This window comes from Triturus cristatus, chromosome 7 (genome assembly GCF_964204655.1).
Source record: "Triturus cristatus chromosome 7, aTriCri1.1, whole genome shotgun sequence".
NCBI classification, from domain to species: domain Eukaryota; kingdom Metazoa; phylum Chordata; class Amphibia; order Caudata; family Salamandridae; genus Triturus; species Triturus cristatus.
In genome coordinates this window covers 984957358-984985339 of record NC_140590.1, presented here as the reverse complement: position 1 = coordinate 984985339, position 27982 = coordinate 984957358, and the positions used below count along the sequence as shown (strand labels likewise).

Below are 27982 nucleotides of genomic sequence, written 5' to 3'. Positions count from 1 at the left end.
TTCGGTGGCCTCAGATCTGAATGGGGGGAGGCGGACTCTGGGTTCTTCCGGCGAGGAACGAGATGATCCAATCCAGTGCCTTCTCTTGGATTCCGACGTTGCTGAGGCGTTGGACTAGGGTGCGGTGGCAGACCGTGTCGAACGCTGCAGAGAGGTCCAGGAGGATGAGGGCCGCTGTTTCCCCGTTGTCGAGCAGGGTTCGGATGTCGTCGGTGGCTGCGATGAGGGCGGTCTCGGTGCTGTGATTGGCTTGGAAGCCGGACTGTGAGTGGTCGAGTGATCCGTTCGTCTCGAGGAAGGCGGCCAGCTGTCTGCCGACGGTCTTCTCGATGACTTTGGCAGGAAACGGGAGGAGCGAGATGGGGCGGTAGTTCTTGAGGTCGGTGGGGTCTGCTGATGGTTTCTTCAGGAGGGCGTTGAGTTCGGCGTGTTTCCAGCTCTCCGGGAAGGTGGCGGTGTTGAAGGAGCAGTTGATGATGTCCCGGCGATGGGGCGCGATGACGGAGTCGGCCTTGTTGAAGACGTGGTGAGGGCATGGGTCGGTTGGCGATCCGGAGTGGATGGTGTTCATCGTGCGGATGGTGTCTTCAGTGTTGACTGGGGTCCAGTCGCGGAGGGTGGTGGTGGGGGGCATTGGTTCAGTGGTGGGGTGTGTGATCTGTTCGCCGAAGCTGTTGTGTATGTCTGCGATCTTGCTGTGGAAGAACGTGGCGAGTGAGTCGCAGAGGTCTTGTGAGGGAGTGAGGTCGTTGTTTCCGGCGCTGGGGTTGGAGAGCTCTTTGACGATACTGAAGAGCTCCTTGCTGTTGTGTGCGTTGTTGTCTAGACGTTCCTTGAATGCTGTCTTCTTGGTGGTGTGGATCAGCTGGTGGTGTTTGCGGGTGGCGTGCTTGAGGGCGATCATGTTGTCTGTGGTCGGGTTCTTTCGCCAGGCTTTCTCGAGGGTGCGGCAGTTCTTCTTGGAGTTCTTGAGGTCGCCGTTGAACCACGGGGCTTTCTTGCTTCCGGGCCTGCTGGAATGGGTTTTCAGGGGTGCGAGGTCGTCGGCGCAGTTGGTGAGCCACTGTGTCCTATATAGGGTCCAGTTAAACAATATGAAAACTACTTGTGTTGCCTCTCAGCTATTCATTTCTTTTTCCAATCTTTAATCAGTGTAGTAAGACTGTATAATTGTCTCTGCATGGTCTGCCTAGTAGCATTTTCCAACAATTTTCACTTAGTTCATGGACTTACCCTTGATGAATGAAACTTTTTTCTTCCACGAAGGTCTCCCAATCAACACCCTTTTTGGACTTCGCTCAGCCTTTTGGCAATACCATTACGAGTGGTTGAATCGGAGTCAATGACTGTAGAGTTTGTAATTTCCTTAATTCTTCAATAAATCTACTCATTTCGTTTCTTTTTTGATCTAGTTTATAACTGCATATTCAGTTATTATCCCTCTTAAGAAGGCTTTGTATTAGCCGTATGTCTGGACAATATGCACTGAAGCACCATTTAATTAAAAATGTTCTTAACTTTTTGTCTTAATCTGTCAAAAACTTCATACCCGCATCAAAGACCTGTAAACGGTCCAGCGAGGAGTTCGATAACATCCAATAGATTATGTAGAACTAAAATGATCATCACAAGATCAAACATCTGTTGAGAGTGACATTAGAATATCATCCAACTTGACTGCCAAGGAAGTAGATAACAGGGAAAAAAAAGTCAATATGTGATAAGCATCTGTAATGTGCAAAGTTAAAATCATAGCCTGCGTTTTCATTCTATGCTTTCATAAATGGGTCAAAAAACCCTGGACTCTATAAAGAGCTCTATCCATTTGTTCCCATAATTTGCAATACTGTCAGTCATTTGTTCTTTTTATGAAGCAGCCCTTTTACACTCCATAACGTTACTGTGAAGAATCTTGACATTTGTATTACTGAATATATGTTTAGGATCTTTTCTACTTTCCTTCCTTTGGCTGCATGTAGATTTTCCTTTCTTCTATTTCTTTCTATCACCCTTTGCAACACCACATGCCCCTCCTTTCAACCCTCTGGCATCATCCCAAATCATCTTCCATGTGCATGAGCACCTCTGCACTCCAGTTGGGGATCCTCTGAGAAGAACACTTAAGCTATCCGGGAAAACTTTTATTCATCTCCACGTTTTACTTTATTTTGCCCTATGCAAATTTTGTTGGCAGTTTTCCAGCTTTCTGTATATAGAAACCAAATTCTGGGGAGCAGTCAACAAGAATCTTCATTCTAGATAGGTACAGAAAAGTGAAGCCCTTAAAATTAGGAATAAATTGTCAGAGCTCCTACCTCCATTGTCTGAATTAAACCAAAAGATCTCTATATCAACCATGCATAAATTTAAATAAAATGTAATACATCTGTCCACATAATAAATTACAGGACGTTGTGTCACTAAAAAAAAAACAAATTAAAAAAAATAAAATAAAAAAAAAAAAGTTGGACTCGGTTGTCCTTCAGACAAGGCTCCAGAGACAGTTTTGAAGTGGGATAGTTTAATCCCTTCGTTTGGAGGCAAGTGATGTCTTATGAACAATAATATTTAAAAAAATCTCCATACTCTAAATCGACCTCATTTAAAATTATACACACAAAATATATATATATATATATATATATATATATATATATATATATATATACATACACACACACATGCATTTTTAAACCCTATCCTATGCTTTCTTGCTACAAACCAATAATGTGTTAACATGTAAATGTAAATGTGCAGATATTTATATAGCGCAAATCACCAACCGGTCTCTAAGCGCTTGCTTAGGGAACCCGTCCTGGTATTCCCCTGTGAGATAACCCAGCAGGGGATCCACAAGGTGAAAGCCAGGCATCTCGCCGCGAGGGGCCATTGTGGAGATTAAGCAAGCTATTGCCCAGAGTCGCAGAGTGTGAACCCATGAATCGAGTATGCACTGGAGCGAGAATTGTCGAGTCCATGGCCAATTTATGGACTCAAGACCCAGCCAAGCCGGGAATTGAACCCTGGTCCCGGGTTGATCTCTGCTTCCAGGTCTGCCTACTCTAACCAGTGAGCCACACTTCTCCACATAAAATGGTTTTATTTGGAAAATCTTCTACAAGAAGTACCTTACATGAGTTCAAGCAGTACCTAACAAATATTGGCAAAACACAACAAATCTGGCTTTAATGTGTCATCAACGCATTCAAAAACAGGAATGCAAAAAGGCTGTTGCTTGCGCTGTAAAGTCCAGATCTACTAGCTTTTTTAGTGCTTATTTACATTACTATTCTAAGAGGGAAAAACCCGAAGACTACAAGTTTACGGTACATAAGGAGATTTGTCATTGTACATGTCAATGTACCTAATTTTGGTGGCAGACCTACTAAAGAAATGCTGGTAAGAATCATATTGTTCAACAGGAGGATGAAAATTGTGCTGCCAAGATAAATTGCGAGTGAACTGTTGTCGTCTCGAAAGGCTTTTCAAAAAGTGCCTTATAATGGATGTTTGGAGAGAAAGATTCCCCTAGGTCAACAGGTATAGAATTAGACGGATGTCGTGTCAACTAGCTTCACTGCAACAAGCACTAGGTAAGCTACACCAATAAAAAACTGTTATATTTAGACTAAGAACTGCCACTTCATAACCATCTAAAAGGAAAAACGATACTGCATATCTTTGAGAAATACCTTAGTTCACTCTGAAGCAGTCACACCTGCTCCAAAAATAAGCACAGACAAATACAAGAAGTCTGGTCTGTAAAGACCCACAGAGGCATTGGCTTCGCCAAGTCTTGAGATGTGCCGGGTGCCACCTCAGAATTGTTTTATCCATATTTTATTACTTCTCTACCATTTCATGATGCCTACAATGATGAAAGCTTAGACAGTAAAGCAATGATACAGTATGACAAAATCGTTTAAAGAAGAAAGCTCAGCTTCACTCCTGCATTTTACACCATCTTTACATTTTTCTGCCATATTTTATCATTGCACTAGAAAAGATTAATGGTCAATGTTTTTACAAGCAAAGTGTTTGTCGTTTTTGAATGGCAAAGCAATGATTTAAAATGCTGAAATCATTAAAAGATGGCCACCAATGCTTACGCATATGCAGAAATGGCGCTTTCAGAACATTGGCCATCTTAAAGGTCAAAACCCGTCAAAGATAACCAGAGGAGGTTAAATACTAGCTAAACACTGGAATATACTACAGACAGACCATGTGATAGGCACTTATGGCACACTCTACTATTACACACCACAAAACCAAATCCGTAGGGGATATTCTGGTACAGAATTACCCAAATAGACTGGTGGGGGTAACTGTATGCATTCACCAAAGGGTTTCACAAAATGTGGGAGGGGTAAGGCAGGTAAAACCAGTCAGATTGCCAAAGAACTTGAATTACCAGCCTGAGCCCTGAGAAAGATCAACAAATCTAATAATTGTAACTGACTATTGTGTAGTGTCGATTACGAAAAGTGAGCTGCATTTAAGAAGGAAAAAAACATTGCATTCTTAATCATGGGCACCTGCTGACCTCAGCAGGCCGTCATCCCTGTGATGGCAGTGAATCGTAGTTGATCGCAATTTGCGATCTGCCTCATTAATATTCATAAGGTAGATCAAATTACAACCCACCACAATTCGGTATTTATGGAACCGACCTTATAGCAACTAGTAGGTCCAATCAGTTGTCCTGAGCACTCAAATTCAGAAAAGTTCAAACATCCAACAAAGAGTTGTGATGTTTCTGTTGTCATATTTGACCCACAAAAACATCCTTGATGGCTTATTCTACATGGATTTTATTATACATGGGTGATAGTGTGTCAGTGTTTACAATATATCATCATGATACTCAGGAGGCCGGGCCATCTGATTTTTGATTAAAAAAAAAATAAAAAGGATCAGAGAAGTCTCGTCACTGAGTTCCCTTTGCTGCAGAAAATTAGGTTTCATTACGGAAGGGCTGAAAGTCTGTTTTCATTCTTCTGCTTTATACGCTCTGCACTGGTAGTGGAACAGCTAGGAGATAGGCTTAATGGTAGCTCAGACATATTTCTGTTGATTTGGTACCATACAAGTCAATCTACAGCGCGCCTGGAATCATGACCTTCCTCTGGAAATCTAGCATCGCTTTTGTATTAAAATATTTTAAACAGCACGGATTTTGCTAACTCATGAAGCTTTCCTGATTGGGTTTTGAGTACTTTTACACATCACGTCTTCTGTTGCTCTAAAGTGAAGGAGCATGATTCAGCATTTCAGATCCTGTTCAGATGATAGTGAAACTAGCACTGAAGACTGTCCTGTTTAACTAATAAGCCACTTATGAGCAACGGGTACGAAGAAACACATAAATACACAAAAATTGAGAAATTCACAATGAATACATTCAGAGACCTTATGGGTGGCGAAGTCATCTTAGTTTCCCAGTTGAGAAGCCTTTGAGAACGTTCAAATGAAGCTATAACTTAAAACTACACCACCTCAACATTGTCACATGATTGCTCATTAACTGAATAAACACACAAACGTTGAACTATAGATTGACTGAATACTGAGGTGCATGGCTGAGCACAGAAGCGTAGGTGTCCAGGCTCTCCGCTTACAACCTGCGTATATAGGAAGACTGCTTTGCTGAAGTTTCGCAGTACTTATTCATGCAGCATTTAAACACAGTGACCCTCTTGAAAAGATCTTACTATTCTCTATCAAGGATGAATGACAACAGTGTACGCAATAGAATGGATTAGGAGAATTTCTTAAGTGCCAGGATGGGAGAAAAGAAATACATTCATTTTGAGTATTTCATCTTTATTCATCATAGTAATGTGAAAGAGATTGTTTTGTACTGAAATTATAGTATGAACGCTGTAGCATAAGTGGTAGATGATAAAAAAAAGGGAGTTCTGTAATTTGGGGCATACCCATTAACAAAAAGACTAACTGATCATGTAGAAAAAGGAAAGGAACGATGTTCCAATTTGCAGGCCATGCAGGTAGAATGTTTCTAATTTGCTCAAGTATTATTAGGTGAACTCTAAGACAGGGTAATTTCGTTAAGAAACACGACAAGATTGTAGAGGCCATATTGGATGTTGGGGGTTATAACACAAAATAGGTGTTGCCATGTTTTTGCTGCAGCCCAAGCACCATAAATGATGCTCTTTTTGTGGAGGCTGCAAAGCAGTTAACCCACCAACTGCTTACGATGATGATAAATTTCATATGGGCTGCCACCAGCTCTTACACTGAAGGGATTATTTTCAGTAGATGTGCACACTGTTCACAAACTAAAGGCCATTACTCACAATGAGGGGACCAGGGGCTATTGCGAAATATTCCAAAACTTTCACTGTGTGCCAGAGAAGCCTCTCCCGCCACAAGCATCCTGTAGGTTCATTAGCTCCCTCCCTGCTCCCCCATGAAATGCTTGCCAATATAATGGGTATTCTAAACTATTTCCTTAAAACACTGGCTAAAAGGCTATATATGTTAGAAGCAATCAGATTAATGATTGTACCCGGAAGAAAGCTTTTAGGTCAAACCTGCCAGATATCGCAAGCTGATGGTTACTAAAGACCAGTTGTGAACTTTTACAGCCCCAACATTGCTTACCACTGATTGTCTTTAATTTCAGTTTCATTTGCTTGCTTCTTATTAAATCGCTTGTCTTCTTCTTCTTGCGTTTGTCTCTCCCCTGGAGCATAGCCTCTTTACAATCCTTGGCTGAATTGTATCCTTACACTGTCCACATTTTTCTTCATCACTTAGAAATCCATGAGAACCGCCATGTTTTCTTGTTCTCATGCTCGTTCTGCTTCATCCCTCCCCAAATTTTTTTTTTTTTTTTTTTTTTTAAATCCCTCACTTTGTTGCTCCCCACTGCTCCCAGATTGTCTGTAAAAGCACAACAGTGATATTTTTGCTGGGGTATGGCTTAAGAGGGGACCTCAAGAGCTGTTTTTGTTTTAGCTCCGGCATTCCATGAACTGCATTAAAGAACAAACTTTGGCACACAAAGACTTTTATGGCACTGGGATAAGGGTGGTCTGCTGCACTCACTCAGCTGCCATCTGAGACAGAAAATGTACTTCGCATGAAACTTCTCCCGGAGGGCCACACACCTATCACAGAAATTGCAAAAGAAGAATTCAAGACATAGAAATAGCATAGATGTCGGAAGGATAGCATGAGCTCTACTACAAAAGAAAGCCTGAACTTGAAAGAGAGCTTATTTTAAATTTGATCCATCTCCTTAAGTATTTGAAACTCGTGGAAGGAGTTCAGAGTGGGGATCTTCCTTTATGAGGAGTAACTTTTAAATAGGAATTCAAAACTCATAGCAAGATACAAAACCTCACCTACATCAGAATAGCAAGCTAACACTATAGCATCCTATTTTTGTGTATGTGATAGCTGGGTAGCAGAAGATACTTGCTTGGAACTTTGTTCAATGACACGCAAAGAAAAGTGTTTGTAATGAGTAGATTGTGACAGCAATCACGAAATGCATAGGATCCACATGGATCACACAAGCAAAATATATTAAGACTGCAGAGTAAAGGTTTACTTGCTAAGACACCTTCTGGATTTTAGTCCTGTTAGTGCTCTCATACACTCATGGAGAATTCTATTCGCTCCCCTTTCAAGCCTGTATCATCTTCAAAAGCAGCTGCATCATTTACAATCATAACCAGTACCAATCTCACCGAGGAGGATGAGGAGGAGTGCTGCCGCTCACCTCAAAACTCAAGAAGATCATCTGGGCATCCTGCAAAGATCATCCTTCAGCCCCACCCTCTTCGACACATATGACCCCCCCCCCCTCAAGCACCGTCAGATCGCATGGACTCAACATCATCTCCTAGGCCGACAACACCCAGCTCATCATCTCGCTGTTAGAAGACCCCTCCACCACCAGAGCCAACTTCCACAGATGTATGATGAATGTCACTGACTGGATGGACAACTCTTTCAAGCTCAACATGGACAAGACAGAAGTCCTCATCTTAGGAAGCAACACCTCGCAATGGAACGGTGCATGGTAGCCTGCTGAACTCTGCCCATCCCCCCCCCCCGTCCCAACAGACCACAGCATTATCTTGGACAGCAAGCTACCTATGAAGAAACAGGTAAACAAAGTCTCATCCGCCTGCTTCCACACTCTATGCAAGCTCCACAAGATCTTCTGGTGGCTTCCAGTCAACACCAGAAGGACAGTCATGCAGGCTGGACTATGGAACACACTCTACTTCAGAGTCACCGCACGCCTCCTAAAGAGACTACAGAAAATGCAAAACCCAGCGGCAAAACTCATCTTCGACCTCCCCAGACAAACCCACATCACACGCCATCTCAAGAAGCTACACTGGCTCTTGATCCAGAAGAGATACTAGTTCAAGATGCTGACCCATGCGTACAAAGCCCTGAATAATGAAGGACCAGCATACATCAAAAAACGCATGACCTTCCACCAACCGACCAGATACCTACGATCCGCCTCCCTCTTCCTCGCAGACACTGCCCAGATCCGCCGAGGTAAAAACAGAGGACGCTCCTTCTCACACCTGGCAGCCACAGCTTGGAACAACCTTCCCCTCCACCTCAGGTCTGCCCCATTGCTCCAGGACTCAAGACCTTGTTGTTCGAATGAACAGATCATCACGAAGCAGTTAGCAATTCCAGCGTTTTGAGACCCTCACAGATGAAAAGCTACGCTTTATAAATCCTTGACTGATTGACTGTATACTGCCTTTGACCCCATAACAGTGCTCCTATGACTTTAGTGCTAAGCTCACAGTATACAAATATCACGTGCATACGTAGAAAGAATGGAATATGCTAATACCCTTGTTTCAAATAAGAAATGTAGTACTTCCAAAACACGAATCAGGTATATTTAATCATACTTTTATTTTTACAACCATTTTCACACACCCCGCATTGACTAAATGCCTTATTACACATATTCTGCATTATAAGTGGTTCAGTAATAAATGCCTCCTCAAGCAGAGGCCAACTGTATGCCTTTAAAATCAAGTATACCACTTGACACGCGTTTATCGTCACATACATACTATGTTGTATACGTTTGTGTGGTATCCTGCTGCTCAGCCAGAATGACTGCCTGTTGGAATGTTAGTGTTTGGAATGTGTGCGTGAATCATTTGGATGAAGGGCTGAGCAGCAGGGAAGCTGCTCCTAGTGGGGCTCCTACTTAGAATCTGACTTTATCTCTCTTTATTTAACTTTACCACCTCAATAAATCTACGTGGTAAACTACTGGCTTGGAGCGTCTTTTCTTCAATACTAGTCTGGACAACAAATTTGATGAATATATCACACCGAAGAGAATAATGTAAGGCTCGTGCAAAAACCATCTTCTGACGATAGCCTAACGAGTCCCAGCAGCAAGTGGCAAGATCGGTTTTCCGTCCTGTGCTACTGCTGCCCCCAAAAGGCCGCCTTCCACTTCTGTCTTTTCAAACATGTTTCCTTAGTCCTGTTTTTCAAAGTGAGCTACCCCAGTCTCCAACTATACACGCGCCCCCTATTCCCGATGAGCACCCACCACCGGGGAAACACAAAATGTATACTTCTACCAAACTCCTTCCACTTCACCCTTGGTCTTTGGCCAATGATTCACTTCAGTCGCTCCCAATAACCTTAAGCCGGTCCCCACGAACCTTACTCCCTTGTACTACTTAACCTTTACATTGTACGCCGTATACCTATACCGTGATGGTCTCCCTCCATGTCAAACAGGTATATGGTTTCAACACTTTCACTTTGTGGCCCCAGTCCCACCCTTCTGCCAACTCATCTCCACTTGTCCATCTCCTGTCACTACCAGAACACACGTCGTGCGGTTTTCTTTTGGTACAGTTTGACCTTTCTACTGACAAAGCCCCTGCTAAGGTCCGTATTATTACGCTCCAAACCAGCCCACCTTGGTTTCCCACTAGACTCAGATCCCGGGCTGAGAGCATACGTTGAGCCTGTCCCCTTGCTACAAGACATACCGTTTGAAGTCCCTCATTAGCCTTCTCCGTGCCGGCGTAGACATTGCTGTATAATGAAAGAAAATAAAATAACTCTTCAAACTTTCCCTAATGCAGAAAAGACCAGTACGCCTCCTTTAAGAACCCAGAGTACAAACAACCCTGGGATGACGCGCAGCGGCACCCAACCCAAGGGAAGCAGAACATTCGGCAGGATGAAACCAAATCGCGGGTGGAACTACAACGTTTATCCTGCCATCAGATGAAAAACTGGCTCGCACTTCCACAAGATTGCAAACTCACTAGCACCACTGAATGTATTTATTAAAAAATAAGCACGTAGAAACTCTAGCGGTATGTTCCCGCACTTGTGCCCACACTGTAAAATAAATAAAACTCCCCCCACTAGTTCAATGATGGTACATTCCAAAGCACAACATTCGTAAGATTAAAGCGACCGCATGAAATAGGATTGAAGGGACAAGTGTTCTCACTGAACGAGATAAAAAAGGGACTGTTACATAAACGAAGAACGCCGTTTGCCGCCGTCTAACGCTTCCATAATCAAAGCGGCCATTTGTAACGAGAGCACTTTCGGGAGATTAAATCATCAGCCAGAACGTTTATAATTATTTATTAACATATCAAACAGTCTAATTCAAATTAACTGAGAAAATTGTTAAATACGTGTATTTCCGGCCGACACTTGCCTAGCGGTCCCCTTCGACAGGTTTCGAATATTGCTTTTATTTAAACCTTTTAAGGCTATGCTTTTTTGTTTATATAGTTATAGGCTCAATCGGTATTCGATTGAGTTTGACAGCAACTATTTCTATCATAAGGTCAACATCGTTGGAAGGAAATTAAACTGCAACGATCATTGACAGGATGTGACATAGCACTACCGCTGACCTCCCCAATTTCACAGAAGTAATGTGACATAACGTAAGCGAAACTGATTTCTTTGAATTAAGTAATTGCTTCATATGCGGTATCAGAAAATAATTGGTTCGTTCGCGATATCAGTAACATGCGTTACAAATTCCCATAATGAAGGTAAAAATGAAATACAATACAAATATCCGTAAGACATAAACCAAGGGGCAGATGCATCAAAGGGTTTTGCCCATTATGTGTCTATGGGAAAATGTGTTCATGCATATGGCCCCCAAGCTTCTTAAATTTCACTACTCCGCAATTATTACATATCCTTGTAGTGTTTACTTATCTTCAACATACTGCTTGTGGTGTGTGCAATACTGTTCTAGAGTTGAATTGTTTGTATGAGTTTGGAGCAGAGTCATTTTGGCTCCGTCCTTACTAATTATAAATACCAATATATACATGCACTTAGCACTACCTTGTTCTGTGTCCTTAGTTATTAATGTAAAGTGTTGCACTTAAATTCAGTACTGAAGTGCATTCACTATAGAACTAGAAATTCATATACACTGTGTACCTTAGCCTTATTAAAAGAAATTCAGTCTTTAGAGATTGGATAAAACCACCCTCACACTATTGAAATGTATTTACTTCAGAAATGATAAAGATTTATTTAAACATGCACTTCTGTTTTCATATTTGCATTCATAATGTTCATAATGCACTTACACATATATTAATGTAGGACTGCCCCAACAACCCGGGAAGAGGACTCGCCATCACGCACAAAAACACCCGCCACCTCGTGCGACGCCTTCTCTGTCGCTGAATACCTACACTTCCAGGTCCAGACCAGCCCCAATTCCACACTCTGCGGCACCCTCGCCTACAGACCTCCCCGGATCTCGCGCCCCCTTTGCCTCCACCATCACCGACCTCATCGCACCACACGCCATCACCTCAATGGACTACATACTCATTGGAGACCTGAACTTTCATCTCGACAACCCCAGCGACCACAACTCCACCACCCTCCTCGACAACCTCACCAACATCGGACTAAAACAACTCATCACCACGCCCACCCACAAGGCAGGACACACCCTCGACCCCATCTTTGCATGGGGAAACAGAACTAACTTCAGCCACACCACACAACCCCCATGGAGTGACTACCACTGCATATATTTTTCCGTCAACAAACCCAAGCCTGCTCCGTGCCCTCCACAAAGGAACTGGAGCAGAGTCACAGAGGAGCACCTCAACACCACCCTCAACATTGACACCCCCACAGTCACAACCAATGCCAACCTCACAGCCAGAGGACTCCACACTTGGATCTCCAGCTGTGCAGACAAGCTTGCCCGCTACACAACTTGGACAGACAGCACCACAGGAAAGCCACCTGCTTCACCGCCAACCTCCAAGAAGCCAGACGCACCTACAGACGCCTCAAGAAGAACTGGCCAAACAACAAGACACCCGAAAACCACACCACCTACAAAGACGCCATGACAGAATACCGTCAACACATCAGAACCACCAAACAAACCTTCATACACAACAAAATCCTCGCCAAGGCCAGCAACTCCAAGGAGCTTTTCAGTGTCATCCAGGAAGTCACCAAACCCCCCAGCAAAACCACAGACATCTCCCCCTCCAAGGACCTCTGCGACAAGCTCGGATCGTACTTCCACCTGAAAATCGAGAACATCTATGACAACTTCAATGACCAAACACCTGACGCTGCAACCACTGCGCCTTCCAGCAACACCAGCCAGCCCACCATCGCCTCCTGGACATCGGTCAAGACCGAAGAGACTGCCTCCACCATGAAAGGCATCCACTCGGGGGCCCCCACGGACCCCTGCTCACCGCACATCTACCACAGAGCTGCCACCTCCATCGCACCAGAATTACAACACACCATCAATGCCACCTTCATGACCGGCACCTTCCCCGATGAAAGGAAACCTCAGCTAATCCCAAACTACCGGCCTATCTCTCTCCTCTTCTTCACGGCAAACGTCGCGTAGAAGACCGTCAACACACAGCTAACTAAGTTAATCGAAGACAACTCCATCCTCGACCCCTCCCAATCTGGATTCAGACTACATCCGCACCCTCCTCGACCAAGGCCACACGCAGCCCTGATCCCACTCGACCTGTCAGCAGCTTTCGACACTGTCTTCCAACACACACTCGCCTCCAGACTACATGACGCCGGCATACAAGGAATCGCCCTCGACTGGATCCGCTCGTTCCTCACTGGCAGAATCCAATGAATCAGACTGCCACCCTTCCTCTCCGAACCCACAGAAATTAACTGCGGAGTACCCCGGGGATCATCACTCAGCCCAACCTTCTTCAACATCTACATGGCCCCCCTCGCCGCCATCGTCAGACAGCACGGCCTCAGCATAGTAGCCTATGCCGACGACACGCAGCTCATCCTCTCACTCACCAAGGACCCCACCAGATTCAACTTCCAGGAAGGAATGCAGGATGTTGCATCCTGGATGAGCAACAACTGCCTGAAGCTCAACTCAGAGAAGACAGAAGTCCTCATACTCGGAACTACCCTATCAGCATGGAACATCACCTGGTGGCCCACCACACTCGGCAGCCCTCCGACCTCCACGGACCACGCCGGAAGCCTCGGCATGGTTCTCGACCCCTCCCTCTCCATGAACAAGCAGTTCAACGCTGTTACGTCCAGCTGTTTCAACACCCTTCGCATCCTCCGAAAGACCTTCAAATGGATCCCCCCCAGAGTCAAGAAAGACAGTCACCCACGCACTCATATCCAGCAGACTGGACTACAGAAACACCCTCTACGCCGGCATCAACAAGTCTCTATTATGCAACTCCAGACAATACAGAACACCGCAGCCAGACTCGTCCTCGGCATCCCTCGGCACGAGCACATCAGCCAACACCTACGGAACCCCCACTGGCTCCCCTTCGAAAAGAGTGTCACTTTCAAGATACCCACCCATGCCCACAAATGTCTCCACAACACAGGACCTCGATTCTTCGAGAGAATCGCCTTCCACGTACCGAAGCAAAACCTCTGCTTCACCAACCTCGCCCAAGCCGAAACCCTGCACATTCGCAGAGCCAGAACAGGGGAAAAACCTTCTCCTACATCGCGGCCAAGACCTGGAACGAGCTCCCTATCGTCATCAGACACACCCTTTCCCTGAACACCTTCAGGAAGGCACTCAAGACCTGGCTCTTCGACTGAACAGAACTGCTGTTTCCCCCCCACCCAGCGCCTTGAGACCCTCAAGGGTGAGTAGTGCACTTATAATTCCCTGATTGATTGATTGAATGTATTTCAAGTTATATTGCATTTACTTAAAGTGTAACCTGAATCTAATGCTGAATTTATGTACTGATGTGTCATCTATTTGTAGGAATATGAGACGTTATTTCGCATGCCATTACTTCGCATGCTATTACTACGTGGTTATTACTTAGCAATAACCGTTACTACGCAAGTTTTTACTTCGCATACCATTACATTGAAAGTGTTAATGAATGCGAAGTAAAAACTTGCATAGTAATAAAAATGGTATGCGGAATAACACGTCATATTTAAAAAAAAAATATTTAAAACACAACACTATAGAAAATACACTACCCTACACATCTAAAACACTACCAAAACACTACACTACCCTACACTACTGAAACACCACTACACTACCCTAAACCACTACCCCCTGCAGTAACATACACATTCCCCTACTCCGCTCCCTACACTCATTCACTACCCATCACAACCCCCCGACACTATACTAAGCACTAAAACAGTAAACTACAGTACACTAACACTACCCTAAACACTAAAACACTACCCCCAGCACGACCCTGCCCCTAGCCCCAGTCCTGTCCCTACTCCCAAACACTACCCTGCACAACCCCTGACACTACCCTACACCCAAATACCCTACTCTGCACAACCCCAACACTCCCCTAAACCCTAAAACATTACCCTACACTACACTAACCCCACAACACTACCCTAAACCCTAAAACACTACCCCCAGCACGACCCTGCCCCTAGCTCCAGTCCTGTCCCTACTCTACACCAGACAAACACAGGTACACTACCCTGCACGACCCCTGACACTACTCTACGCTACACAAACACAAGTACACAACCCTACACAAGTACACAACCCTGCACGACCCTACACAGCCCCTACACGACCCTACACAGCCCCACTTACCTCTTACCATGTGTGGTTCCAATCTTCTCTCCCTTCCTGCTTCCTCCGTCGTGGGCTTCCTACGTCCTCGCCTGCACCCGGAAAAGCAGCAGCAGACCCGGAAAAGCACCAGCAGCAGACCCTCAGAGCAAATGGCCACCGTGACGATCTCCAAAAGCGGCGCCCGCCGCCTACGCCTGCATTGTACAACGCATGCGAAGTAACAGTACGCGTACTAAAGGCGACGCGTTGTTACATCGCATGCGTACTAACGCTTGCGTAGTAATGGTACGCAAACAAATGTCCGTGTACTAATGGATGTTTCCCATTTGTAGTTGTACAAGAACATATGAGCACCTATTAAATGTGCACCATTGAATCATACAGGGTTGACTTAAGCAGCTCTGTGCTTCTTTCTGTATATAATACTGCTTTTCCATTTTTGCTTGCATGTCTTTTTACTTGCAGGTACGTTCACATGATTTGTTAATTTGAGAATAAATGTAACACTGTACTAGTGATAGAGAGTCTGAGAAGAGGACCTTGTCAAAGAACATGAAAAGCCAGAATGTTAATTGACAGTCCCTATTCAGTAGTGTATAGAGGAGTTGCAGGTACCCAAGGTCGATATCTTTCACAGAACTGGTCTGGGAGAATCTGCTAATTTTGCAGTTCAGAATGTGATAATGGAAAGGACAATGAAGCCCCTGATGGTGTGATCAAGGGGTGTTACCCAAGAGATTTCTGTGGTATTAACTGTGTTCTCACAGGTTGATTTGGGGCACTTTTCCGTTGGACTTTGAGAGGTACAGACCTCTAAATTTCATCTTTTGGTTCATTGAGGAGTGTGCCTAAGGCTAACACCTATTTTTCTATCCCCCTTGACTGAGCTTCTGAAATGCTGACACATTCCCACACTATTAACATTTTTCACTTTTTTTCTGCAATTTCCCCACTTTTTGAGCTCTTTTTAGGCTTGAGCACCCTTACTAGTTTAGACTCTAAAGTAAATGATTTTAGACATTGCTCAAGTTTAAAGAGAGGATCCGAGACTCTTCTCTCAGCAATAGATTCTATTGTTAATTCTTTATATTGCTGTGACTGAACTTGTTTTCCTCATGCTGATGCGACTGAACTTCTTGAGAAGGTTTGGCTATCCAGTTGTTATTCTGTATGTTTACAGCATGGTTTTGAGTTTCATTTCCATTAACTTAACTGCTAACTTGTAATAAAACGTATTGACTTTATTTACAGATTCCTGGTCCTTATTGTGTAGCCAAATGGGTTACACTGTTAATTAGCTGAGTGTGACTAATGCTAACTCCCTTCACCTCTCAGTCAACAAAGAAATGACCCAACGGATAATCAATGGTAAGAGGTTGGCCCAGCGCTGGATCAACTGGTAGCTTGTCGGATGGTATGTCATTGAATTGAGGGAGTTAGGGTGTCCCATTCAGAAATTGTCCAAACCCAGTCCAAACCCCTAAAGCCCATGGTTCGTTCGGAGGATTGATGGCGTTCCAGCGATTCAGGAGTGAGTTGTAACTGTGGAGGTATGAGCAATAGTAGGGTTGCCCTTTGCAATTGCTCATGCTTAGCTCATGGTGTTTTGCAGTGATTGTATGTTGTTCTGCAGAGATGTTTAAGTTGTTGTGTAAATGTGGCGAAAATGCAGAGAAGTTGAAATGCTTATCTGTTCCAACGTGGCCTGAGATCCCGGGATGATATTAAAAAGTGTAGAATACACTATGTTGTAGTTGTATGCTGTGTTGTGGTGCTCTTCGTGGGACGTCCTCAACAGCACAATTGAAAGAGGCACTTTATCTTTGCGTGATTGTGAGGTGTGGTTAGCATAGTGAATCTCAGTGCACAGGGAGGAATTGTATCAATCTGAGTGAGACCTCGCTGGTCGAGGTTTCATTCAAGTGTGCATCTAGGTAGGTTAGAATGTGTTACTGTGGACCCTTTCTTGTGTATATGAATACTTAATTTCTTGAGAAGAGCAGATAAAGTTTGTTGTTGAAGTTGCTTTGCATTTGTTTTCACGCATAAATTGCTGACAGAATCGTTCGTGAAAAATTGTAAAGGAGGGCAAGCCACTGCGAGGAGTGAGATTGATATCACAAGGTGGTCGGTTTGTTGTAGAGCCACGCTGGTGTTGGTTGGCTACGTCATAGAGAGCCGCTCTGGTATTGGTTGTGGACGCCAGACAGAGAACTGTGGGTGAAGAATCATTTCCTAGTTTGAACAAAAAGTTATTTGTGAATTTTGTGTATCTCGCCTGAAAATGACATTCTTTAAAGCTCTACAAAGTCTAACAAAGGGTGATGAGACTATACCTGTTAGAAAGGGAGAAGAAGCACCGCCCAAATGCCATTCCATGTCAATAAACATGGGTCTTCACACATGTAGTTGGCTTGACCAGTGGTATAGGATCACTGGTAAAACGGGTGCACTGACATTTGTCGGCTATGGCACACTTAATTTGAGAATTATTGAACAGTCAAGAAGGAGGCTGTTTGACATGAAACCACCTCCTAGACCTGCACAGTACAAAGCACTTAATGCTTGGGAACACATAGTTCACAAGGAAAGATATGAAGAAATGGCCAAGAAGGAAATAAGCACTTGTGTGGATGCTAGGTGGGATGCGGAACAGAAGACATGGAGAACTGATATGATCGAGGGAGCTAGACTGTACCCTGCACTGATGAGTGAGGAAGATGGGAAAGGTAAATGAAAAGAAAAGCAAAAGAAAGAAAAGATAGATGACAAAGAGAATGGAGGGGAGGGCAGTGATAGGGATCCAGGATGGTGATTTCATAAATGAACTATGGTTAAAAAGCCACCCCCATAAAATGTGATCCAAGCTGGAGGATTGAGTAATGCAGAGACCAGTGGGAATTCTGAAGTGCCTATGGTACCAGTAGATGTACATTTTAATTCAATAGAAGAGTGTTCAAGAATGACAGTTCCTCCAAATGTGTCTGTCTTAAATACCCCAGACATACTGACTGTTCCTGCCACAATTGGTCCTGTAGTTCCTTTGCATAAACCTGGATTGGCAGACAATACTATCCATACTTTGGCTGTTCCACTGAGATGGGTACCTCAGGTAACAACTCTGTGGGCTCAACAGTGGGAAAAATCTCTTTGGTCTCGACACAAGTAAATATTCCATGTTCTGCAAGTGCAGATCCAACATTAAATCAGACAGGCTTTTCCCCAAACGGAAGGGTTTCCCAAGGATCATCACCCTTTATCATGCCCTACACAAACTACCTCCAAGGGCTAATTGCAGTATCCTTAGGACAGCAATACTTTTGGAGTCGTCAAATTCTGACTTGTCTATTTGGAATTCACCAGCCAATGTAAATCCTAATACCAATGGAAGAGAGATAATAATTAATCTCCTGGCAGAGCAACCTGGTCTTAGTGCCCAAGAATTAGATAATTTGTTTAAAGGTATCAACATCCCAAGTGAAGTTGAAGGTTCAGAAAAAAGTGGAAAGACTAATCAAGCCCCGATGAGGGAAAAGACAGTAGATGTGGCTAAGTTAAAACTAGAATTAAATTAAATAATACTTGGAAATCTTGACATGTCCCAATTAGATGCCAGACATGACAATGAGTTCTTGTTCATGTGTAAATATATTACCAGATGTACTAGCCAGGCTCGTCAAAGTTTGGCCGAATTAGCTCACAAATATGAAATTGATACAAAGCCTTATAGAGAAGTTACTGTTTAAGTTTTAATGACTGTGATCTCACTAACATAAGATCATCAGGAATAAAATTCCAGATCAGGGAATTATGTGGCTATATCTGAAAGTGGAGTGAGCTGGATAGAGGGGAAGGTAGGTGGGCAAAGAAGAAAGAACCAAAGAAAGTAAGACTAGAATTGCCTCTGTATGGATCAGAGAAAGAAGAGTAAGATATACAAATCCTTCAGATGGGAGAAGTGCCCGGTGGAAGGTATGTCCACATGCCCTGGAATAGAAGTGATCTTGTGTCATTCAGAAATGATTTTCCGAAATTGAGGGAATCCCAGTTGAATAGTGTTGGAAAGTGTCCCTTTTTGCATGGTTACCCCCCACTTTTTGCCTCACACATGATGCACTTTTTGACTTGGTGTGCCCTGGGTCCCTGCCAATCGGGTTCCCAGGGCCTGTGTTCTTTCCCAAAGCTGTACACCTGTACCCACAATTGGCACATCTCTGGCCACAGGTAAGCCCCTTGTAAAAGGTACCATGGGTACCAAGCGCACTGTGACCAGGGAAGGCCTCTAAGGGCTGCAGCACCTATTGTGCCACCCATAGAGGCCCTACACCTTAACATGCACACCCTGCCATTGCAGGCCGCGTGTTTTGGTGCAAAGAAAAGTGTAGAGTCGACATGGCACACATGCTTGCAACCCACTACCTGGGGCCTAGGTAAGTCATCCCTCTAGCAGGGTGTACTAGCCCCCGGTGAGGGTACAGTGGCATGAGCCATGTGCCCCTACAGTGCCTAGGTCCATTCTTAGACATTGAAAGTGTAGTAAAGCATAAAGAGTATATGGTCTGAGAGTTGGTCATTACGAACTCCACAGCTCCATAATGGCTTTACTAAAACCTGGAAAGTTTGGTAGCAAACTTCTCAGCAAATTAAACCCACACAGATGCCAGTGTGGGAATTTAATGTTAAATGCACCCAGAGTGCATCTTAGAGATGCCCCCTGAAAGACGACCTACCCTGGTGTGGTTCTTGAATGGCTGCCTGCCATTTGCCACCGTCAGAGCCTCCCCTCTCTGTGTCCCGAAACAAAGCCCATCATGGGCAGAGGTGTCATGCCTCCTCCCCCGGGATGGGCTAAGTCCACGAAAAGGGAAGCTTCAACAGCCTTCCGCCTTTGTAAGCTGTCCCTGCCTTTTGCTGCCCCCAGCAACTGGCTCCCACCAGTTCTGACCCCCACTTTGGGCAGACGAATCGGTGGGAAAAAGAGCTAGGAGGAGAGGTGTGCCCAACTTTGCCAACCCCAACCCTAAGGTGAGGGAGACATGTGAAGCACACATCTCAGTCCCCTCCTGTTGCAGGGATTCTGCTCATGCACAGAACTATGCGCAGGAAACCAGGACCTCAGTGAATTGCGGTGTACCAAAAACTCACCTCAGTACCCAGAACCCCTATCCGACCAGCATCAGTGTCTCATTCGCTCTTCATACCATATAGAAGCTACCAATGATTAGACAACCCAGAACATGCGACTTTAGAGTACTCTCAGGAATGGTGGGAATCAGAAATACCTGTTCGTTATTATTCTCATATCAGTCCACAACCAGAGTAATCAGAGACACAGTAAAGTGTAAAATGTTTATTTTATAAACTACATGTCCTAAGATGCAGTACTTTGGCCAACATAAGCAGACAAATGATTAAAATTAAAACCATCAGCATTGTTACAATACCATAGAAAATGAAGGGAGAAATCATATTACAAATGATAGTGGAATACAACCACCCTCCCTTCGCTAGTAAGCTAGTATTATTAGACTAATAGAAGGTCTCTAGGTTTGAATGGGGAACCCCATACCATAAAGATCAGCTTAGGTGAATCACATCACAGGATCATCTTTGCTCTGCGCCTGGAAAAGTTCTTCTCCAGAATGTGTGTCTAATGCATGCAAACTACAATATTAAAGGCGCTCGACTTTCAGATATTTGCAGCTCTGTGCGTGTTATGGCTAGAGCGTGGGCCGATCAACCTGAACACAAAAGCATACATTGTTTGTTGGCCCAGACTGTTTCTGCACACAATGTTCAGACCAAGGTCGCGGTGCACGTCTAGGGATGTGAACAACAGACCATTCTCGTGTGAAGAAAAGGCAGGCAAGCAGTTTTCAAATAATAACATCTATCTGCAGTGTCGTGTGCAAAAGCAGCAAAAGTGGCAAGATGGCGTATCTAACATCTAAGACGCTTATGCTAACATAGCAATGTGTGCATCTAAAACTCCGCCTCCACTACACCCTCCCTTGATTGGATCACGAACAATTAGGGATACAATTGAGGAACGCAGAGTTCAAGTTCGACAGAACGGAACCAAGTGCATGTATTGTAAATCCATAGAAAGGGGAGTGAAAGTTCGAAAAAACGCGTAAAAAATGAAGGGAAAAAAAGAAAACGGAAAACTACGAAACATCTTGCAAGGGCTCAGCGAGCCTAAATGTTGAATCAAAAAAAAATGTGTAGTTCGTACAAGGAAAGCTGGACGACATCCAAGTTAATCCATCAACGTGTAAGCACAATAAGTTGCGACAGCCTCCAAGAGGAAGTCATTGGAATGTTCCCCAAAAGTTTCCGCTATCCAGTCTAACAAGGTAAACGAACATACATGTTCCTCGATAACTGGAGCCTCTAGCACAATCAGAGGACAACTGGCGTGTTCTTCAAGATAACTTCTCGCCAAGAAGTCATACGCTGCCGTACCGATGTCCCAATTCCCTAGGACTCCATGTGCCGCTCCACAGGCCATAATCCTGATACCAGAATAGTCCAACTCATGAGCCACTAAGGGACTCATCAGTCGATCATAATCCGGGGCAGGAGACTCCGAGTTCGACAGGCACAAATCCAAAGCCCATTCGAAAGGACAATCTAGGCAATGAAAAACAGGTTGTACGCAAGTAAAGTAGGAAAACCGGAAGGACAATCCATAGGCTATGCTTAAGGTGGCCAGTGGTAATGTTCCATAATATTCAAGCATCTGGTTACGAAGATGGAGCAGCCGGGACAGGCTGTCGTGTGACACAAATTGTGCAGCCATTGCGCAGTAAGCAGACCAACAACTGCACACCAGCCGTGAGGGTGAGAATCAACGGGAGCCCGCCAAAGACGCTGGAAAAAATAGAATGAAAAAATGCCGGTATCACACCAAAAATAGTTTGGAAAGAGGTCACGAGGCCGGAGCCCACAATTTTGAAAAAATGCGCCAAGCCTGTTGTTGACGAGGCATTAAATATAGTTTGAATCAGAGCACCGGAATGAAGGGGGAGATCAGTATTCAAAAGCGCATGCACCTCGGTGCGGGTGTTTGCTACGTGAAGGACAAATGTTTCACGGGAGGAAGTCAGAGCGACTTCTTTTTGAGACAATAGAGACCTTATTCTGCTCATCTTGTTGAACTCTGCTTTCAAGGTTGGAATGGAAGGCCAGATGGATACATCCAGTCGCCCATGCGGGGGCGGGAAAAGGAAATTTTTACAGCAGACTACTCTTTGTGATACAGTCACAATGTAGGGAATTCCCACTAGCATCCCGCAGCAAGCCTTGTAATTTATAAGCAAATAACTACTGTTAGCTAACAACGTGAAAGAGGGTGTAATAGCTGGCACTGGAATTCCTTTCAGGACGCATGCTAAATTTGGTGCTTGAACATTGCACGCGCCATGCAATTGGATGTGCCTACAGACTACTGAGTGATCAGGTGTGGAAGTGCATTCCTCACCCTTCAAATTAACTTCTTTACCTTCTCTCATGCACCTGTATGTAAATGGGAGTGACCAAACTTCATGCAGGAAAGCCGTACCCAACGGTTCATATCTGCCTAGGGCATAATGTTTCATGCACAAACTAAACTTAAACAAAGGAAATGGTAACGTGATTAACCCGTGGATAAGCCACACAGCGGAGTTTAATTCGGCCACAGAGTAAGGCAAAGGTTCTAACTTTTCAATATGCAGTAATGAGTATGTTGCATCTTTCATGGACATGAACTGTTGTTTCGCAGTCAGATTAAAAGGAAGAAATAAAGATGATGTATTCATGTAGTCCCAGGGAACTTTCCCTGCTTTCAATGTTTTCAAAGTCCATGCAAACTGCATTATAGAACGCAATTGATTTTGACCATGATACAGCACAGACAGATCATCCTGTACAATATCCACAACAGATGAAACAATATCATCCAATGTGTAAATTCTGGAAGAAAGGGTGTTAATGCTATTATCGATAACAGCCAGTACTTTTTCCAAATTGGCCTGATCAATGGCTCTCAATCTGAAAGCAGCTTCAATTTGCGATAACTTCCAAACTTCGTTATAAATAGCATACACCCACCTTTTGGACCTGCCACCCACAGGACCCTTAACAAAATCATTCAAATCTATTTTGCATTGTAATTTAGATAAATGAAGTTTAACAGACGCCAAGGTGGAACGTTGCAACCAGTTCTGACATAACTTCCCTACAGAGTAGGTAGTAACTGAATGGGAAGATTCAATGCGGGGGTCCACTCGCACCCGCGTATATCCAGGTTGTAGACCTAGAAAATGATGTTGACAGGAATCTGAGCTCATCTGCCATAGCAACCATCCTTCTTTTTTTTTTTTTTTTTTTTTTTTTTTAAAAACCTTTATTTGTGCATAGTAAAAGAACAAATACGGGCCTACAACCATCCGGCCTGCCACAATACGGTTAAGCACTGAGTCAAACATTACATCCCTTGTGCATTGATGATCAAGCTTAGCTACGATTCAAGAGGTATACACTGGAGAGATCCTTGACACCAGGGGAAGGAGAAGTGAAGGTTAATTTTAAGGTTTTTAAAATAATTTTTTCGAGAAAAAAGTCAGTAAAGGATAGAACCAAGGAGATTCGAGTCCGCAAGATGGCTTCACCACACAGGAGAGCAGCAGCATCATTAAAACGACCATAGAAAATCTCAGACAGTGAGGCGGTGCAGTTAGATAACAGGATAGTCACATGAGTAAATACGCACCCCTCCAAAGCCGCCCCCACTCAATCCACCCCACGCCCGGACCCCGAATCGAAACAAGTATAGCGCAGAGACATAGAAGAAAAAGGCCCATAGAACTAAAAAAACAGTGAATTACCCCCCCACCCTACACCAATGCGGAGGCTACGGCCTGCCCCCCCCCAGCATAGTGCCTGTCGCCCAATGAACCCGAAATATAGACAAGAGAGAAAGTAGGAATAGAATGAAGAAAATAAGAAAAACAAAGAAGAAAGAAAGCGGGGAGGAGCCCCACGTAACCTCGGAGCGTCCGGGACCACCGGCCAGCCACGCCTCCACACACTGAAAACCCACTATACCCAAAAGCGATCGTGTGAAGATAACGTGTCACAGCAATTTAAATGAAGGCAGACAATTCGCGACGAGTGCGCACAACATATGCAAACAGTTCCAGTCCGAGTCCAGTCCAGCCGTGAAACCATGGTGATATAACTCAACCTAGCCCTGGCCCGATCGCGGGCTTAAGATTAGACCAGCCCCCACATGAAGGCCCCGCATCCCGTGCAGACAAAGACAATATGGCCGCTGGGGAGAAGATGGAGAAGTAGAGTCACAAAATGGCCGCCGATCGGCTATTGAGGTCCCCTTGTGCACCATATAAAATCCAGACCTGGCCTGTAAAGTACACGAGTTCCACATAAAAGAAGCCGTAGGCCACCGTGAACGATTCCTCGTGGACGTCAGGTGTCGCTCAGCTGGATACTCTTGCGGGCGCGGTGGGGCAGGCAACAACAAGGCAGGCAGCGATGAACGGGGAAACAAAGTATCCGCAATTGAGCAGGAGAGCGATTGATCCTGGATGCCGGGAAAGCCAGTTGCAGACACCAGCGTAGCACGGTTATACACAGTCATTGCGGCCCCGCAAGAGGACAGAAGCACCGGCAGACCCATGTCTTGTTGATAACAAACGGGGCGCTCACGACCCGCAGCCGACAGTATGGAGTCGAACCGCTCACTCAGTGTTTGCAAGCCAGCACACAATTGCAGACGAAAGTCCCGCAGGGCAGCCAGAACGGAGCCGCATGTCAGCGGAAGCTGCGCCCCCACATCGGCAGCAATCCGGGACGGCACTGTGGAGCTAGAGTCTGGTAGAGGGAGGGCGAGGCGGGTAGCGGGCGAGACCGGAGCATCACCCCCCAGCAGCAGGCAGGCAATCAACGCCATGTTTTACCGCTGAACGGTGCAGTGGCCAGGGGGGGGTCGTTACAAGGAGGCAATTCCCATCAGGTCTGCGCCGCAACAGGTGAAAGCCAACAGTCGCTTCCCCTCCCTCGGGCTCTCTTTGCCGCCGACTAGGCGATAGAAGAAGGGGGTCTGCAGCCTCCCACAGCGCGGTCCACAGAGCGGGCCAGAAGACCCGCCACACCGGGGCTTACCCTATAGCTCCAGCCCGTCAGGTGCAGGGTGCAGGAGGTGTCCGGGCGTCTCTCCCCCGGCTCATCTGGCGACAGTCCGTGGTGTGAGGCGGGATCGGGACCGCGGGGCTCAGGTTTGCGCCAGCGGGTCCGGTGACTGCGGAGCTTCCAGGGGGCCGGCCAAGGCCACAATAGAGCAGGGGTCCAGTGCGAAGAACAAAGGCACCAAGAACTCCGGCATCCGGGCGGGCTAAGACTCCGGGAAAGCGGCGGCGCGGTCAGCGCGTCGTCGCACACGGTGCACCTCGAAAATCGGCGAGGATAGGAATCAGGATGATAGTTCGAGGCCAAGGGCCGACGGAGCCGGGCGCTCAAGCGTCTACTCCGGTCGCCATCTTGGCTCCTCCTTCCGCAACCATCCTTCTTGATCTAATTTGGAAATATTGAAGGATGTATTAGTAATGTACGACTGCAACGCATCAAGGGACAGATCTGTATGATTATCCCAATTAGGATAAGCACCCAGATCAGGAATAGAGGGGGAATTCATCTTTTTAGAAGTAGCCAATCCAAAGCAGGTGGTTTGAAAAATGGTAGAATTATAAAAAAACATATGGTTTGGGATGAGGCAGACACGGTGCAGAGCTTCTGTTCCTCGTACCTGCCATGTCCTAGAACCCCAAACAGATTTAAGATCAATAGTAGCTTTCCACAGCTCATAACCCCGATTGCCAATTCCTCCATAAAGGACTTGGAATACAATAATTTAGTGTGTGTCAGCCTAACCTTCGAAGTAGACTCTGCTGCCACTTTAAAATAAAATGCGGCAGGTTTTGAAACACTGAAATCAGTAAAATATGCAAATTTATTCACCAGCGTTTCAGAGCTGCCTTGCATTGGCGCTGGACAATGTTCCCATTGCGTATAATTTACAAAATTTCGAAACTTTTTGGCATTATGTAGGAAATGATTGCCATAATGTTGATAGCAATACAGTTCCCCATAATTAGCAGTGTCTAAATACAAATCCTCAGCATCAAAGGCAGCATAATATTTCAAATCAGAAAACAGTGCCTCTATGGCCTGAATGTCCCAATCATCAGAGTGGATGTTTTGTTTCACAACATAACCCATAGAAACACGAAGAACATTGGGAACATTAATAACTTCTGTGGGTCCATGAATTTGAAATTTAACAGCATCCCACACAATTCCATCTAACACAGGCCAGGCAGTAATATTCATAAAAAGTTTGGTCCCTCTTCATAATGTGTGATGAGGAGTGGGGGGCCAAAGTTCCATCAATTAATCTAATTGTAGATCTTTCGTTGAGATAGTGTTCATTTACAAGATGAAAAAATACCACCACAAATCCAATGGACATAAACAAAAAAATACATATGAGCATCAGCCAAATGTAAGTCAAAGGGGGAATTAAAAAATGTCTTTCAAACCAAACGGCAAAAATAGAAATTTTCGAAGGAGCACTGGAAGTCATAGAGTTAGTGTCAAATGAGAAACGTGACTCGTCAACTGCAGTTGATTGTAAAACAGGCAATGATACATCTGTGGGATAAGCATACTCAGTATTTTCAGGTGGACCACCAGCCGGTAATAGCAACAAAGGATTAGGAACTGTATGCATCTCGATGGCAATATCAGGCATGGTGGTAGAAGCCGGAGCCAAAACAGAATTTCTCAGCATCGCAGGGCAAGAGACCGCTGGAGTCATACTAAGAAGAATCGGCCACTCGCTGTAGTTTGACATTGGTAATGGAGATGTACCTGTTATCCTTGCGACCAGGTAGTGGAGGTAAAATGACTGTTCTTGTACCCTGCACGCCAAGCACTGGAACCGGTGCACGATAAGAGGGGCCGAACTCCTTCTTGTGCTCCACCTTCTCACGGACCAGATCACCAACTCGAGGTAGCCAGCCGACTACCAGAATCTGAAGTGCAGCATCAGATGTGGAGGGCAAGTGTTCCTTTGCAAGACTGTCTCTGGTCTCTTGTAGATTCTGTAATACAGCACAGTGATCATCTACGTCAAAGGGTGCGGCTGTGGCCATGTCTAGACCTTCAAGGTCCGGGACAAACATTTTTATGCCAAAGAGCATCTTGTATGGGGTCCGCCCACCCAGAGACCTTCTAGGGAGATTATTAAGTGCACGTTGTACGTTATACAGATAGGCTAACCAATTCCTGCCAGTGCCTAAAACCCTAGCTGTCAGGGATTGCTTTAAGTCACGGTTCATTCGCTCCACAACACTATTGCCCTCAGACCGGTATGGAGACGAAAATTTGATTTGGACCCCAAAGATCTCATGGCTTCTTTGTACGCCTTAGAGGCGAACGCAGGGCCCTGATCAGAATGAAGGGTACCACATGCACAAATTCCCACAAAGACACGCAAATCCCTGATGACAGTTCGAGCATCAGCACTCCTTTGTGGCCATACCCAAAGAAAACGTGTGCACGAATCCACTGCAACCAAGATGTACTTGTACGCAGTATCAGAGGAGAAAGAACCGCAGTGATCTAGATAAACACACCCAAGTGGTTTATCAGATATGTACAACTGAGTTTGTGGTGGGCGCGCAGCAGTCAAAGGTTTAATCTGATGGCAAATGTCACAATCAAGAACATAAGTGCGAGTCTGTTTATACAACCCGCGCCACCAGTAACGCTGTTGTAAGAGAGTAACAGTAGCTAAAACGC

The 27982-nt window shown here is 45.0% G+C and overlaps 1 protein-coding gene across 1 annotated transcript in view; it reads right to left on the bottom strand.

Annotated features, from left to right (window-relative positions):
* Nucleotides 1-10204, bottom strand: part of LOC146810958 (ubiquitin-conjugating enzyme E2 B) — an 81066-nt gene extending 70862 nt beyond the window's left edge. The window contains exon 1 of the mRNA XM_085618019.1: nucleotides 10038-10204. Within this exon, the coding sequence (XP_085474145.1) occupies nucleotides 10038-10081 (44 nt within the window). The 5' untranslated portion in view covers nucleotides 10082-10204. The remainder of the gene's footprint in view (nucleotides 1-10037) is intronic.
* Between the last annotated feature and the right edge of the window lie 17778 nt (nucleotides 10205-27982).